General features: G+C 45.0%; 1 protein-coding gene across 5 annotated transcripts in view; it reads left to right on the top strand.

The window, feature by feature from the left end:
- MAMDC2 (MAM domain containing 2) overlaps positions 1-16,604 on the top strand; it is a 193,616-nt gene that overhangs the window by 107,619 nt on the left and 69,393 nt on the right. For all 5 annotated transcript variants that reach the window (XM_039219182.1, XM_039219184.1, XM_039219185.1 and 2 more), the window contains 3 exons: positions 8,472-8,743; positions 10,923-11,007; positions 14,068-14,205. In XM_039219182.1, coding sequence (XP_039075113.1) covers positions 8,472-8,743; positions 10,923-11,007; positions 14,068-14,205 — 495 coding nt within the window. The remainder of the gene's footprint in view (positions 1-8,471; positions 8,744-10,922; positions 11,008-14,067; positions 14,206-16,604) is intronic.

Raw genomic sequence — 16,604 nt, forward strand, 5'->3', positions numbered from 1 at the left:
ATTTGTAGAAAAGCTGATATGGGCTTGCATGTTAGAAACATCTGTCCCTCTGGGATTCCACCATAAAGAAAGGAAGAAAGCTTTGCCCTCCTGCTGTAAGAAGATGAATACAATTATGAAAAAGTAAATTAATAAAGAGACAGACAAGGAAATATTTGGAGGCAGCATGGAGCGGGTTGGGGGGTGGGGGCGGGAAGGACTGGGAGGGAAGCATGGACTTGGAGCCCAACCTTGGTTCACTTGCCATGACTGTGGACTGGTGCATTGACCTTCATGGATCTCTTTCCTTCCTTGTAAAGTGGCATTTCCTGCCTGATAGGATTATCCATCAGGATTGAGAGGGAAGAACCCACATCAAGAATCTCGTGCCTGCAACACAGCAAATGTCGGTTCCCTTTGAATCTTTGTTTCTTATCCATATATATTCATATAGTGATTTTACTGAACCACAGAGGATACTAGTGAAGCTAGACACAGGAGGTAAGCATACATTATGCAAACCATAGAAATCTGTGATTCTTCTTAGATATTCTCAGAAAAGAACTTTCCTCTGCCTGAGGTAATGAGTAGATTTATTAATAATTGTGAGTTTCATAGGAAAAAAACAGATATGATCCATCCCAAATACTTAATACAGTTTTCCATTTGAGAAATGCTAGACTATTTATTTTCTAGTAACACAGTCAACAGTCTTTGAGAAGCCCTGTGCCCATTACATTTGGTATACATTTGACTTTTTAATTTTTTGGAAGTCTTTGATGTGTGAAGAAAACAAGACTCCTTCAAAATGTAAGCTGATGGCATTATACATAATTGAAGATGCACTACATGAAGGCATCCTCTCTCCTCCATAGGCAAAAAAACAAAAACAAAAACAAAAAAAAAACCCTTCTGAACATCTGCTAGGTGCTTTGCATGCATTCTTGTCTGGACTGCTTTGATCAGCTGGTAGATCCCGGAGATGATTGTCATGGCAGAAAACACAGTCGGGCAATGGGATGGGACAGACTGCGAGGGGACGAGACCTAGAAAGAGATGTGCCCACAGCTTTGAAGTAGGAATTATGGAGAACAGATACAGTTGCACATGGATCTTCCGTGCAGTGGGCAGGAATTGGTGTCGGAAGGGCAGGACGATGGACAGCAGGGACAGCAAGTGGCATTTGGCATCAGGGAGGTCCCGCATGAAATGACGAGATGAGCTAGCCACCAGCAAGGGTATACCGATTCGGTAGCTAGAAAGATAAGAGCTAACATTTATTAAGAGTTTACTCCATGGGGCACCTGTGTGGCTTAGTCAGTGAAGCGTCCAACTTACGCTTAGGTCATGATCTCGCGGTTCGTGGGCTCGAGCCCCGCGTCGGGCTCTGTGCTGACTGCCAGCTCAGAGCCTGGAGCCTGTTTCAGTCTGTGACTCCCTCTCTCTCTGACCCTCCCCTGCTCACGCTGTCTCTCTCTCTCTCTCTCTCTCTCTCCTAGAAGTAAATAAAAATCATTTAAAAAAAAAAAAAGAGTTTACCCCATGCACACTCTCAGGCACAGTGCTGAGAGCTTTACTTATGTTACCATATTTAATCTTTAAAACTCTGCAAAGTCAGTGTTTTAGCACCCTCGTTCTACCAGTGAAGAAAGTGAATCTCAGATAGTATAAGTAACTGGCTCAAAAATGACACGATTTGTAAGTGGTGTGATTGGGATTTGAACCAACATCAGGCTGGAGCAATAATTATTACCCTCTCCCCCTCTCCACCATGTGCTTCCACAGGCAGGACCCCATCCAGGGACGTAAAACAGGAAGGCCTTCAGGAAGTCTGGTGAGAAGGTCATTGCCTGCCCTCAGGGGGCTGGACTTCAGCTCGGAAAAGAAAGCTGGCAGAAAGAAGGCCATGTACTTGTGTTTGACGTGCATGGTACTAAGAGCTAACAAAATAGAAACATAGGCGTCATTATCAGATTTAGGTCATGAGTTTTCACCCAGGATCATACCAGGAGTAAATGTGCCAAGCTCCACTTTGGATGGTGAGTGATCCTGGGTGATAGCCAAGGGGACTTAGCTGTGAGGACTGACAGCCAGGAGGAGCTCAGTGCGAGAGTAGAGAGGTATAGATGTCAATGTGGAAGAGTCAGCTAAGGTGAATTGAGAAGACTCTTGTCATGTTAGCACTGAAAAGGTGCTACTGATCTGCTCCCTCAACAAATGTTGGCTCTGAACCATATCGGACAAAAAGGAGGCAACATCAACTTCTCACTATCTCTGAAACAACTAACAGCCTCCCTCCCTCTGACGATAAGAGAAATAACTAACAATTAACATTTTAGTTTACGAATCATTTTTTAGATACATCATGTTCATCAGGCTCTTACAATGACCCTGTAGATTCCAAGTCCTAGCTCACTAGAACTTTATGTTCTAAAGTTGGCACAAAAGGTGAAATTCGGACACCATCAAAATTGCCCTTGAAACTTCCTTAAGTTACAGAGTACAGTGTACATGGCTTCCTATATATTATGCTATTTCCATGTGCAGCACAGCGAGTTTTCCTTTTAGTGTTGAAATATATAAGTATATTTTATTTAGTGGCCATTTGTATGAAATCATTTTATGTGTGTCTGTATATATTGCAGTGTTTGGATCTTTTTCAGTTGTTTTATTCTGATTACGTTGAGTGCCTTCCCAAATATTAATGTAGGTAACATTTTGTTTTGTTCCATTTTGCAGACAAAGAAACTGATGACACAGTCAATGCATGATAGAGTTTTAAACAACGATTATGCTTTACAGATCCTGGGTGGGGTCCACTGTGCCATACGGTCATTCCAGAATGACCATCACACCTTAAAGGTAGCACATTCATCAGCAAATAGAATTGCGAGGATGCCAAGAAGGCCCCTGTGATTCATGAGCTGGCCACATTGCCAATCATGGTCCCAGCACACTGTGCCCTGGCTATTAGAAGCCATCGATACACTGAGCTCTATTAGAAGTCACTAACACATTCAGTGCTAGCTGTGCAGATGTGTTTACCAATTGAATGTGACCTCAAAACTCAGCTATGTCTGCCTTCACTGAAACAGAGAAGACTTTTCTGTTGTTTTCTGATGCATGCATATGACTGAGGTTCACGGCACCTGACCTTTTTGGCAGGATGGTTTCATTATTGGTTTTGATTGCTGACTTATTTTTTAAAAATCTATTTGGAAGTTTATAGCCCTTTTCAGACCCATTATAAAGATTTTATCATTTCTAATAAATGTCTTATAAATCAGCTCAAATTGCCTAAGCAGCAGTATTTGAAGAGTATCCTTGCCTCCCTTTCTGTCATCATGTCTCCAACACAGTGACCAGTAAATCTCCCCCCAGACCCTTGGCCTGATGAGTCAGTCAACATCCCAGTCAGTCTGAATGTGATCTCTGCCATTCTTTGTTTTTTCTTATCTGTTTGTGTTTACTTGAACATCTTGGGAACACTGTTTTCTTCTCTTATCGGTTAAAAAAAGATGAAGAAAGAGAATGAGGGCAGTAAGAATAAGGACTTCAGAGGAGGAGTAAGGACTTCAGAGAATCCTGACCCCAAAAAGCCATGAAAACAGTCAACAATTCTGAAAAATCAGCTTTTTAAGAACTTGAAATTAATCAAAGACTTGCAACAGTGGGACTGTTTATTTATTACATAGAACTGAGAATTCAGAAATAAATCCTTATATCTGTGCTCAATTGATTTTCAACAAAGATGCCAAGACAATTTAATGGACAAACATGAACTCCAAATAGATCAAAGACCTAAATCTAATAGCTGAAACTATAAACTTTTAGAGGAAAACATAGCTGTAAACCTTTGTGACCTTAGACAATGGCTTCTTAGCTATGACACCAAAAGTAGACACAACCAAAGAAAAATTGGGAAATTGGAACTTTATCAAAATTACAAACCTTTGTTCTTCAGGACGCCTAACTGGCTCCGTTGGTAGAGCATGTGACTCTTGATCTCAGGGACATGTAAATGGTGTTGCCATTTTAGAAAACAGCTGGGCAGTTGCTCAGAAACTTAAACATAGAATTAACATGTGACCCAACAATTCCATTCCTAAATGTATGCCTAGGAGAATTGAAACTTGTGTTACATAAAAACCTGTACACAAATGATCGTAGTAGCCTTAGTCATCATAGCCAACAACTTAGAAAACAACCCAAGTGCTCATCAACTGATGAGTACATAAATAGGGGCATATCCATAAAATGTAATATTATTCAGCCTCAGAAACAGGATGAAATTTTTAAAATGTTTTTTATTTATTTCTGAGAGAGAGAGAGAGAGAGAGACAGCGTGAGCAAGGGAAGGTCAGAGAGAGAGGGAGACACAGAATCTGAAATAGCTTCCAGGCTGTGAGCTGGCTGTCAGCACAGAGCCCGATGCGGGGCTCGAACCCATGAACCCTGAGATCATGACCTGAGCTGAAGTCGGACGCCCAACTGACTAAGCCACCCAGGCGCCCCCAAAACAGGATGAAATTTTAATGCATGCTACAGCGTGTTCAACTTTGGAAACATTATGCCAAATGAAAGAAGCCAGTCACAAAAAGCCACCTATTATTATATGGCTCCGTTCATTTGTAATTTCCAGAGAAGGCCACTAGAAAGTAGATCTGGAGTTTCCAGAAGCTAGTGGGAGGGGAATGGGTATGGGAGTTCTTTTCTGAGTGATGAAAAGATTCTGGAAATAGGTAGTGGTGATGGCTGCAGAACTTTGTGAGGATGCGAAAAACCACTGAGTTGTATTAAAAGGATGAATTTTATTGCATGTAAATTATGTCCAACATTAACTTTCAGGTGCCAGTCTCATTCAGATAGAATAAATGAACTATTTCCCACACAAAGAAGACCTCACTAACTCAGTAGTATAATGATTCTCTTTTTTTAATGTTGATTTTTGAGAGACAGACCGAGTACAAGCAGGAGAGGGAGCGAGAGAGAGGGAGACACTGAATCCAAAGCAGCTCCAGGCTCTGAGCTGTCAGCACAGAGTCCAACGTTGGGCTCGAACTCATGACCTGAGAGATCACGACCTGAGCCAAAGCTGGATGCTTGACAAACTGAGCCCCCAGGGCACCCAATGATTCCTTTTAATAAAGAAGAAACAACTCGCCAGAAACATTATCAATTTGTTCTAGAATAGCCATTTTATTAGTGATAGTCCAGGGAAAAGCACCATCCCCAGCATCAGTATCTTCCTAATTCTTTCTTCACTTTTCTAAAACTTCTTCAAAATTTACCATGTTCCCCTTCACGTTCCGCTTAGCTCTAACATGACCACAGAAAATACTCTTGATACTGAAGCCACAAACAAGGATAACACATAATCTCAAGTGCTAACTCAAATTGATTGGTGGTGGCTACGTGAAACACTGTTTAGAAGGACTCTGAGGCTACATCCAAGAAGGGGCAGAAAACAATGTAATAGTTAATTAAGAATATCTGTCTTGAGCTTGGCAGTGGTAGTAGAGGTGGGCAGTACTTATGCTAGTTCTTTGATCTGGGAAAAGGCATTACCCTGCTGAGTGGTTGCAAAATCAGTCGAGTAGATAAATCCTTGGGTGGATTGTAATGAGGCTAATACGCACAGTCACACAGCATGACCTGAAAATGAATTTGAGGTCTGTAGTTTACATGCAAAATCCCAATATTTTGAAATAGCCAACACTTAATGGCTGAGATATCAAGAGCTCTCAATAAATAGCACCGGTTTTCATACTACATAATATCAAGATATTTTAAATAATACATTTTTATAGTATGTGCTCTCAAAGGTTCTTAATATGAGGGCATTAGTGTATGCTAATCATAAAATCTGATATAGTGAAAGGTTATGCCTTTTCCTTTTTAGTTTGTATTTAAAGTCCAGTTAGCTAACATACAGTGTCATGTTAGTTTCCGGTGTACAGTATAGTGACTCAACTCTTCCATTCAACTTCCATTCAACTCTTCCATACACTCCTTAATCCCCATCACCTATTTAACCCATCCCCCCACCCACCTCCTCTCTGGTAACCATCAGTTTGTTCCCTGTGGTTAAGAGTCTGTGTCTTGGTTTGCCCCTCTCTCTCTGTTTTCCCCTTTGCTTGTTTGTTTTGTTTCTTAAATTCCACATATCAGTGTGATTATACAGTGTTTCTCTTTCTCTGACTGACTTATTTCACTTAGCATAATACTCTCTAGCTGCATAATACTCTCTAGCTCCAAGAGACAGATTTTTATGGCATTCACTGAAAAACCGAGGTAATTGATGGACTCTCTGAGGCTGCCGTGGCACACGTTTACTTACTTTGGAGTTTTACCTCCAAGTGGAACTGTCTCCTCCCTCCTTTATAAGCGACAGTAGCCAGCTCTTTCTTTGATAAGAGGGGTCCAACACAGTCCTATTTCTCTGTCAGATACGATAAATCTGTGCTTCTCAAATGTGGCCCCCAGACCAGCGGCGTCGGCATCAGCTGGAACTTCTCTGAAATGCAATCTGTTAGAAATGTAGCACCACCCCAGACCGACACAATGGCAGCTCAAGGGTGGGCCCAGCAATCTGCTTGAACAGCCCCTTCTGGGTGGCTCTGGGCTCAGGTTTGGGAGCTGTTTCCTTCTAGAACTGGGAAAGGAAGCAGAGAGAAGGAGAGTAAGAGAAGCTGGGAGAAGTGAGCCTGGAAGTTGGCACAGGATGCGACCCTCCACCAGACACAGCAGGGAGATCATTCCTTCCTTCTGTTAGACCCCCCTATGCCAACACTCTACTTCCTCAGAAAGGGTTAAAGTGCTCTCAGGAGCTCCCCCAGCTCCCATGCCCACCCCACTACCAGCGTGCTTTTAGTCCCTTCTGTGGAGACAGTAGCAGAGAGCTGGAAAGAAGGATGGCATGTCACAGAGAAGCGGCCATTTCTGTTTAAAAAAAAAAAGAGTTGGCCTCAAGAATCTAGTGCTTCAATACCCAGCAGGCACCACGGCTAGGAAATGCACACGGAGCACGTGGAACAGTGCCTGATTCGTAGTGAGTGCTCGCTCTGTGCAGGGGGGTAATGGTGTTGGTGGCAATTACAGCTTGGGTGACAGTCTAGAAGCAGTTGCTATTTGTATTGGGAGGGTGGTCGCCATGTTGAAAGACTGCCCGTTGGAGATAGATGTTGATCTTAAAACCCTCCGCACGCCAGTGAGGCTCCCTGAAGACAGCTCCCTACCTGCAGGGCTGGCCATCAGCCGGCCTGTCACTGCTCCCCACGAAAGCCCAGGAAGCCTGGCTGGGGTGGACATTGGGGCAAAGAGTGTGGGAGGAAGGGCTGAAGGACATCAAGCAAAGCAACGAGGAATTTCAGGGCCTTTCTAGTAAGAGTTTGGCATTGGGGAGCCTGAAATGCAAGGGGTGGGAAGGTGGACCAAGGATGGAAAGCCACAGGTTAGATGCTGGCCATGAATATGGGAATCTCTGAGCAAGCGTGAGAGTGTAGGCCTCACAGGCAGTGGGTCCCTGAGCGCACAGGCACATCAGGTCACTGCTGTAGGAAGCCACCCACCAGAGTCAGATTCAGAAGGCTCAGCTTACGGTTCTTGCTTCCAATCTGTTTTGTTTCCTTTTTTTCATAGAAACTCTGTTCTAGATCCTGGTATAGCCTGCGGATCTCCACCTATCAGTGTCAGAAATAAGGAGAAGGGAGGGGAGAATAAAGAGGGCCAGGAAAGGAGGAGGTTGAGGAGGAGGTTGAGGGGAAAGGGGAAGGAGAAGAGAGAAGAGGAGAGAAGGGAAAGTGGAGGAAGGAGGAGTGGGCGGAGGAAAAGGAAATGATGAGTGGCCTGTTCTCCATGGTCTACGTGTGCTTTCCCACTTAGTTATCAGAACTGTGAGGTTTAGCTGACACTGAACTTTTTCTGCCTAGGCTCCAAGATCTGTGGCAACCAAATAAATTTAATGTGCCATAATGATGCCAATCAGATGCAGATCGTCACTGGGTATGTGGGGAAGGAGAAGGTTGAGTCCCTCAAGGTACTGTGACTCCAGCAGAGGCAAGCTGCTTCTCTGGCTTCTGCAGCCCCTTAGCCTGACTTCTCAAACTCTCGTGAATATGGGGACCAGGAAGATGAAAGCCGCATGCTGAATGGGCCTGGTGTAAGATTATAGTAGGCTACGGACTCCTGTCTTCAGTGTCAGAAGGTAATAGGGAGTGGTGGGGATTATGGCAAAATGGAGCCCCCATGTCATCCCCTGAAGAGATAGCACTACTTAGCTGCAGCCAGTGGTTGTCACGTGTCATGTGACGGTGGTCTCAGTTTTGCGGGACCTTCTAATGTTTCACAAGGCAGAGATCTTGTGTTCAGGCAACATTCCGTAGGCAGTTGAAGCGCATCTGCAGGCTGTATCTTCGCTGGACCACAGTTCTGTATTCCCCTGACTTGCAAACAGCAGACTGATCCTTTCTGGGGCTCCTTTCTCTTTCCAGGCCATTACGTTTATGTGGACACCTCCTTTGCCAAGCAGGGGGAAAAGGCTGTGCTGCTAAGTTCTGACTTACAGGCTGAGGAGTGGAGCTGCCTCCGACTGGTCTACCAGATAACCGCATCTTCAAGGTTCCCATCAGATACCAGCCGGCTGAACCTCTACTTGAGATTTGAAGATGAAAGCTTTGATCGCTTGCTTTGGTCAGCTAAGGAACCTTCCGACAGCTGGCTCATAGCCAGCCTGGACTTACAGAACAGTTCGAAGAAATTCAAGGTAGGTGGAATTTAGGAATGTGGTTTATCATGTAGCGTTATGCTATTCTGAGATCATATGAAAACTTCTGCCACTGAACATCCTAACATAATCCTATCTTAGGATGCACTGCCTCAAATGAGATGCATCCCCGGGGTGCCTGGGTGGCTCAGTTGGTTAAGCATCCGACTCTTAGTTTCAGCTCAAGTCATGATCTCATGGTTTGTAAAATTGAGCTCCACATCAGGCTCTGTGCTGACAGCACAGAACCAGCTAGGCATTCCCTCTCTCTCCCTACCTCCTCTCTCTCTCAAAAATAAATAAATAAACATTTAAAAAGAGAGGTCCATCCCTGAAAAATATTAATAATTAATAATTAGTAAATTGATATTTTGTTTATTCTTTAGAAGAACATCTTCTCAGATTTTGTTCTTGTCGATTTAAGTGGGACTTCTGTCAGAATCCAAATGGAGCCTAAGCCGACCTTTTCAAATGGAAATTTGTTTTCTAATAGGCTTTAGGGAGAATTCTCACTTTTTTTTAATGTTTGTTTATTTTTGAGAGAGAGAAAGGGAGGGGTGCAGACAGAGAGGGGGACAGAAGATCTGAAGCAGGCTGTGTGCTGACTATAGAGAACCCAATGTGGGCCTCTAACCCATGAACTATAAGATAATGATCTGAACAAAGTCAGACGCTTACCCAACTGAGCCACTCAGGCACCCTGCATTCTCATTTCTAATAATATCGTTTCATCCTTCTAAGCTGTGTGTGTTATCTTCCTAACGGTTTGTTTCTTACAAATCTTGAACAAAACATTTACTATGGTAGAAGGAAAAGTGAAGATACCTTGAAAGGGGAAAACCCCCTAAAGGATCTGTTCTAATTCCCTTTCCAAGATGGAGGCTCTTCCCTCAGAACTATTGGAAAAGGAAGGTAGACAATGTAACATGAGGCTGGGTGGTGTTTGGGGCAGGAAAGGAGGATGGGATCTGGACTCACTTGCCCAAACCCAAAGTATATTTAGTGAGACTGTCATGGAGGACAGAACAGGGCCTTCACAAAAACTCTCTCCATTCTTTAAATCTTTTTTTTTAATGTTATTTTTGAGCTAGAGAGAGCATGCACTCACGTGCGTACATGAGTGAGGGAGGGGCAGAGAGAGACGGGGACAGCAGATCTGAAGTGGGCCCCGAGCTGTCAGCACAGAGCCGAATGAGGGACCAAACTCATGAAGAGTGAGATCATGACCTGAGCTGAAGTTGGACACTTAACCGACTGAGCCACCCAGGCCTCTCTCTCCATTTCTAAATCCCTTTTCAATTCCCTTTCTCATCTCTCCCCTCAAAAAGTGTTGCAATGCTGCATTCTCCTGTCCCCTGCTACATGCAGCGCCCCCATCAGGCAGGAGGAGGCACTGAGGGAAGGCTGAGGTCTGAGGTCCCTTGGGCACACTGTCTTCCCAGCTGCTGGCCACATCCTCAATCTACCAGCATAGTTGCCAGAGATTGAGCTGAAAATCACAGAAGGAAAAGCAAATACTTCTAGAAACTGGACCAAATGTGAACCCCAACAGTGCTTGAAATCAGCCACATACAGTGTCATGCTGCCCTCTGTTCTTTATGTAACACTTTCAGAATGTTTTCGGCAACACAGAAAGTACTAGTTGATTTATGAACCTCTTCCGTCTCCCGTGGAGTCTCCCACCCCTGGTCAGATTGTGCTTCCCCCCATCCCCCTGCCTCCTCCTCCTCCTCCTCTTCCTCCTCTTCTTCCTCCAAAGGTTTTCCCCCTGAAGCCTCTGCGCTCAGTTCCTGGCCACTCTCAGAATGGATTTCTCCAGGGTCATGGACACACCTCTCCATCCATGGCCACTCGGTGCCCCGGGAGGCTCTAGAGAAGGGGGTGGTTGGGGCTGACAATTGAAGACAGTTGGCTCCAAGCATATACTGGACACCTTGCTCACCTCACACACACACACATATATGCACATGCACACACACGCACACACGCACACAATCACACATTCTTTCAATAAAACCCACCATGAGATTGAGATTGGTATCCAGTAGCAGTTAGTAGAGATGAGCAATCTTGCTTTGCCATGAATTGCTGAGCAGCAACTGACTAGCAACTGAAATACTGAACCAAGGAAAACACAGTGTGGGAAACCTAACTCCTTGCTTCCTCGTGTGTCGTGCAGATTTTAATAGAAGGTGTGCTGGGACAGGGAAACACAGCCAGCATTGCACTCTTTGAAATCAAGATGACAACCGGCTACTGTATCGGTAAGTGGACTTCATTTTCAGTGCATCAGAGTGTGAGTCTTTTTCCAAAATCTGTTGCCAGAGGGAGTTAAATCGATCCTGAAGGCAAAGTATTTTATAGAAGTCGGTGCATCATGCATGGTAGTTTAGATGCTTTGCAAGGGTCACTTTGAATGGTGTGCATTGTTTCTACCCATGGAGCTTGCCTGGACCAGGTGGATATATAAAGGAAAAATAGATGTAGCAACTATAACCTGACTTGCTTCCCGAACCTCCCTTTTACGTGCTGGCTTCTGAGAGGGAGTGAAGAGAAGACACAGTCCATGCGTGGTGGCCACTCCCCTTCTGTTTGTCCACCATCGGCGCCATTTCTCTATATGATGGGCGCTCCTGGAGAAGGCCAGGCAGGCTGTGGGCGTGCACGGAGAAGCAGGACAGGAATCTGACATGACTGAACACCAGCGATGCATTGGAGCTGGGGTTTCAGAAGGGGCGCAATGTGGTCAAGTGCAGGTGCAGAGTAGGAAGGGAAGAGCTCTCTACAGGTAGACCACAGTGGGGAAGAAGCAGAGGGCATGCTCCGGCGCGGGCCAGAAGCTGAGCAGGGTGTTTGAAGCTGAATCAAGACTGCCGAGGGAGTCTTAAAGAAGAGTCCTGATCTCGGCAGCCGTGGAATGTGGGTGATTCCGTGGCAGGCAGGTAGGGGCCTTGGCTGCCTTTGGCCATGGTGGCTCCAGCTGCCCCATGGAAAATGACTTGTAAACAAGGAAAATATGTAGGAGAGGAAAACCCCCAGGAAGAGGTTGTAACCTTACAAATGGGGCACCATGAAGGTCTAACACTGAGATTGAGTCTGGAGAAGGTAGTTGATTTGAGAGATTTTTCGGCATTGACAGTCCTTGGAGGTTGAATGACTATGGAGAGGAAGAGGAGGGAGAGTCAAAGACAGTTCTGAATAACAAGGAGCCTCTGTTGATTCCCTGAATCTTACCTGTTCTGACCTTCCAAGTGTAATACTAAGTCAAGTGAAAGCAAGCAGAAGGGGAAGATGACTGTGTTCTGGGGTACAGTGGGGTTAGACCCATGTGCCCCCTGTAGCCCCCACCTGCTGGCTCCTCCACTCCCTGTGCCCCACAGCCTCTGTTTCTCTACCTGTAAAATGGGGATAAAATGTTTCCCTCACAGGGATGAGGTGGAAACTGATGAGGTCATAGGTATCAAGGTGACTGACACAGTGCTGGGCACTTTAAAAATGTTAATTTCCTCTCTTCAAATCACTGAATGGCTCCTGGTTTGTATAAAAAACAAAAAGAGGGGAGCCTGGGTGGCTTAGTCAGTGAAGCGTACGACTTCGCTTAGGTCATGATCTTGCGGTTTGTGGGTTCAAGCCCCGCATCGGGCTCTGTGCCGACTGCCAGCTCAGAGCCTGGAGCCTATTTCAGTCTGTGACTCCCTCTCTCTCTGACCCTCTCCTGCTCACACTGTCTCTCTCTCTCTCCTAGAAATAAATTTTAAAAAATTAAATAAATAAATAAATAAATAACAAAAAGAGTGTCAATACCTTTATCTTGTTGAGATGCATGATCCACCCTCCCCTCCCTCAGCTTTCTTTCAGTGCATTCTCTTTGCTTATTTCCTCATCTGTATAATAAGGTTAATAATAGTACCTACCTCCTGGGACCATTGAGGATTAAATAAATTAATTCAGATAAAGTGCTCAGAACGGTACCTGGCACATGAAGGGCTATTTTGCTTTTTATTTCATTCTTCAGCAGCCTTTGGCACTGCATGTCGGGTATTACTTGGCAGACATTACCGCAGAAAAGTTGCAAGGAAAATCTTAAAATTTTAAAGTGATGGCTAATGTAAAAACACATTGATAACCCTATCAGTCAGGGTCCCAGCAGGAAAGTGGAAACCGAGGGTCCATTCAACCCGAGTCATTTGAAGAATCTTCATTAGGGGTTACAAAGGTGTGGGTGTGTAAAGGAAACCAGCAAAAGCTTCTGTGGTAATCCAGGATCAGTAAGAGCAACGATTTATCAGTCATTAAGGCAAGAGAAGAGGGGCTACCAGAGCCTGGAGCCAGTGGCTGTGGGTGAGGGCTACTTGCCAAGACCTATGCCCTCAGAAGGGACATAGCCAACCCATGGTGACCGGGCAGGGAAGGAGCTAGAGGAATGAGCACCACCAACCTCATTCTCCTCCTACTTTCCATTGGTCGAATCCAACAGGAAGCCAGGAGGCAAGGGAAGCCTTTGATGCAGTTCATACAGGTCCCCCTCTGGAGGACAAAACGGAGTGGGAAAAGGTAGGGGTGAGGTCTGCAAGGGCAATGGGAGAGGATCAGGACAATCACACTTCATATTTTTAGTTCATGATTATGGGAGTCAACAGGGGCACTGGTTTGTGAATTTCTTATTCCCTCTGAAGGAGTCTGCTGACTGGGAACAATTTACTGGTGCAGACATGTCAGTGCTACTAAACGTGGCTGGGGGAGGGGTGAAGTCTCTTTATTTTCCCTCTTCTCCATTCAGTAGCAGCAGAAGGACCCAGAGCCTAGGATATGCCTTTCCTGCCTATTCAGACTATTTCTTGTTAATAAGAAAAGCAGAGGCTCTTAGCGTCTAGGAAACACGCCCTTCAGCCCGGGGTATCTGGTCTCCCCACTGAAGCTAGGAGAGTAGTCCTAAATAGGGCTTTGGAGCACAGGGAGCTGACCCACCAAGCACTAACCACATGCCCAGCATTGTGTTGGAGCTGTCCACATTTGTGACAGCCCTGTGTGGTGGTAGTGATAGTGTGGTGGTAGTGAAGAAACAGAGGCTAAGAAAAGGCATGCAGCAAGGCATGTGGCTAGTAATCTACAGAAGCCCCCAAGGGAGGGGCGTAATCTACAGAAGCATTGGCGAGTTACAGCTTCCGGTATTGTCCAGGGGTCCTAGTGCAGAACTTCCCGTGGTCAAAGGGAGCAAGAAACACGTCTGAATACCTAAGAGCGAACTCTGCAGTGAGCATGGAGGTACACCCCTCGACGTGAGTGCACCTCCACAAAGTGTGTCTTTCTTTCTCTTCTGCCAGAATGTGACTTTGAAGAAAACCATCTGTGTGGCTTTATGAACCGCTGGAACCCCAATGTGAACTGGTTTGTCGGAGGAGGAAATATTCGGAACTCCCCTTCCATTCTCCCACAGGATCACACCTTCAAGAATGAACTAGGTGAGCTGGGGACAGATGAGTCCTTTTCCCCAGAGTAAGTGTTTCTGCCTCTCCCCCCTTCCCCGCTACGTTGACCCAACAGTGGCCTTGTCAACAGAGAAAGAAGAAGGGAGGGCGAGTAGGGATCGGGAAGCCTGGTGGAAGAGAGGTAAGAAGGAGCCATGAGATTGAGGCAAACAGCAGACAGAAGCTCTCTAACCAAGGAGAAGGCCACCCAGTTAAAGGCTTTTCTTCACCTGTGACCTGGGCTTGCTATTTTCAGATTTCCATACAATGTTTTACTTTCTTATCTGTTTGTTGTTCGATATTTCTTATTTCTAAAGACAAGGCTGGAATGATCCTAGGTTACTTTTCACTAAAGATAGATGGAGTGGTGGGAACGGGTCCTTAAGAACTTCTTCCCAGGTGGCCTTGAGGGAAGCCTAAATTATCAATGAGGAATCCTGAAAGCGGTGTGCACCAGGGCCACCTAGTGGCCATGTGGGTGGCTTCCGCAGGAAGATGGAGGAGAGCAGAGGTTATTGGTGACAAGGTGACTTTGAGGAAGAAAGCTTCCACAGAAAGGGAGACATGGGCAAAGACTTACTCCCTAAGGATTACGACAGCCCTCACCTGGACCCTGGCAGCCTTCCTGAAAGCCACAGTTTCCCCACAGATACAAGACATTCCAGTCCTCAACCCCAAGGTCTTGTCAACAAGCAAGATTCTGGAAACTGACTTTCCATCGAGAGCAAGAATAGGAATTTTGGTTCTGTGACAAACAGTCCTTTTATCTACTGTGATCTGTTGCCTTGTGGATCCTGAGGTCCTCTGCTCAGTCCCAACAAATTGCTGATGATGACAATGTGTCCCCATACCTGAAGGCAAGGCAACTTTTAAAGGACATGATTCTTTACTTTGCTCCTCGTTCATGGTAATTTCTCTCTACGGGAATATTTGTAACTTTGTCTCTTTTTCTTAAGTGCCCATGCTGCAGCTTATCTTGGCTCTAGAAGGTCATTATCCTGACCTTATTATTCCCTTTGCTCCTGTTCTGTCTCCTTTATATCTTAACACTGACACTCAGTTTCCTAAAGGAGCCAGGCTGATGTTATAAAGTGAGTGACATGTGGGCTGGGTGAGGACTGCGGCAAACTAGAGAGCACAGACCCTGTACAAAGGGTCCTCAGCTCCAATTAATTGCTGCCAACGTGGGAATGCAGGTCTGGGGGGCATAGATCTTTTGATTTCTATGGATAATCAGAAAGGCAGGGGTTTTATATGAAATTTCCCTAATTTTTTCAAGTGGTAAATATTTTCTTTAAAAACACTGCATGGGCTAATAAAACACATCTTTGGGCCAGGCCCAGTTAGTGAACTTCTCTCTTGCAACCTTCATTGTATGTGTTCCTTTTTTTTTTTCAACATGTCCAGTACAAAATGCTTCAAGTAGCCGTATATTAAAAGGTTGGCGTCTCCTGGGCTCACCTATTTAAGACAAATCCAACTTTGGATGTAGCATTTTCATTCATTTGACCCTGTACTTGGGCTGACCGGGAAAATGACAATAAAATGACACTTCTCCTTGGTCCTTGCCCAGTTTCAAAGAACATACATCTGAGAGAGGGAAAAAGATTTCTGCTACACATGAATGTAAGACAAGGTAGCGTGTGTCCCGTGCTTAAAGAGTGGTTCCCCGACTTCGCTCAAAAAAAGAGAAGTGCTGAATATTCAGAAACAGGAGGGATCACTGACTACGGGGATGCCCTAGAATACATGATAGAAGCCAACTGATTTTGAGGGATGGGTATGATCTTGACAGGCAGAGATGAGACCTCACAACCCAGGAAAGAGATTTTAACTGTATTCTGTTGATGATTGGAGGCTGTCGAAGAGGCCTCTGAGCAGGGAGAGATGCAGTCACAACGAGATATTTCATTTGGTTAGCCAGACACTGATGATCTCGGTAGATAGAGGCCCAAATGGTAGAACAAGAGAACAAAAAACACCCCAGAAGGGATTTCTTTAGATACATCTAAGGTCACTTACATAAATAATTGGGATTACAAAAGACAGAACACTTTCACTTCCTTCTTTTAAAAGGAAGGGTTAGCACTTTTGGAAATGACAAAAGATAAGGATATGTATATGGCCCATATTTTGGCCCTACAGACACATAGCCTCTTTCCACTTATAGGAACAACACTGTAACTGAGTATCATGTGCCGAGTGGGTGATAACCGAGTATGTGACAGATTAATCCATGAACCTGCATGAGCATTTTTTTTAAGTTTATTTATTTATTTTGAGAAAGAGACAGGGCAAATAGGGGAGGTGCAGAGAAAGGGGGAAACAGAGAATCCCAAGCAGGCTCCATGCTGTCAGTGCAGAGCCCGACATGGGGCTTGAACTCGCAAAAC

The sequence above is a fragment of the Hyaena hyaena genome, unplaced genomic scaffold, assembly GCF_003009895.1.
Source record: "Hyaena hyaena isolate Hyena2069 unplaced genomic scaffold, ASM300989v1 scaffold_799, whole genome shotgun sequence".
NCBI lineage: Eukaryota > Metazoa > Chordata > Mammalia > Carnivora > Hyaenidae > Hyaena > Hyaena hyaena.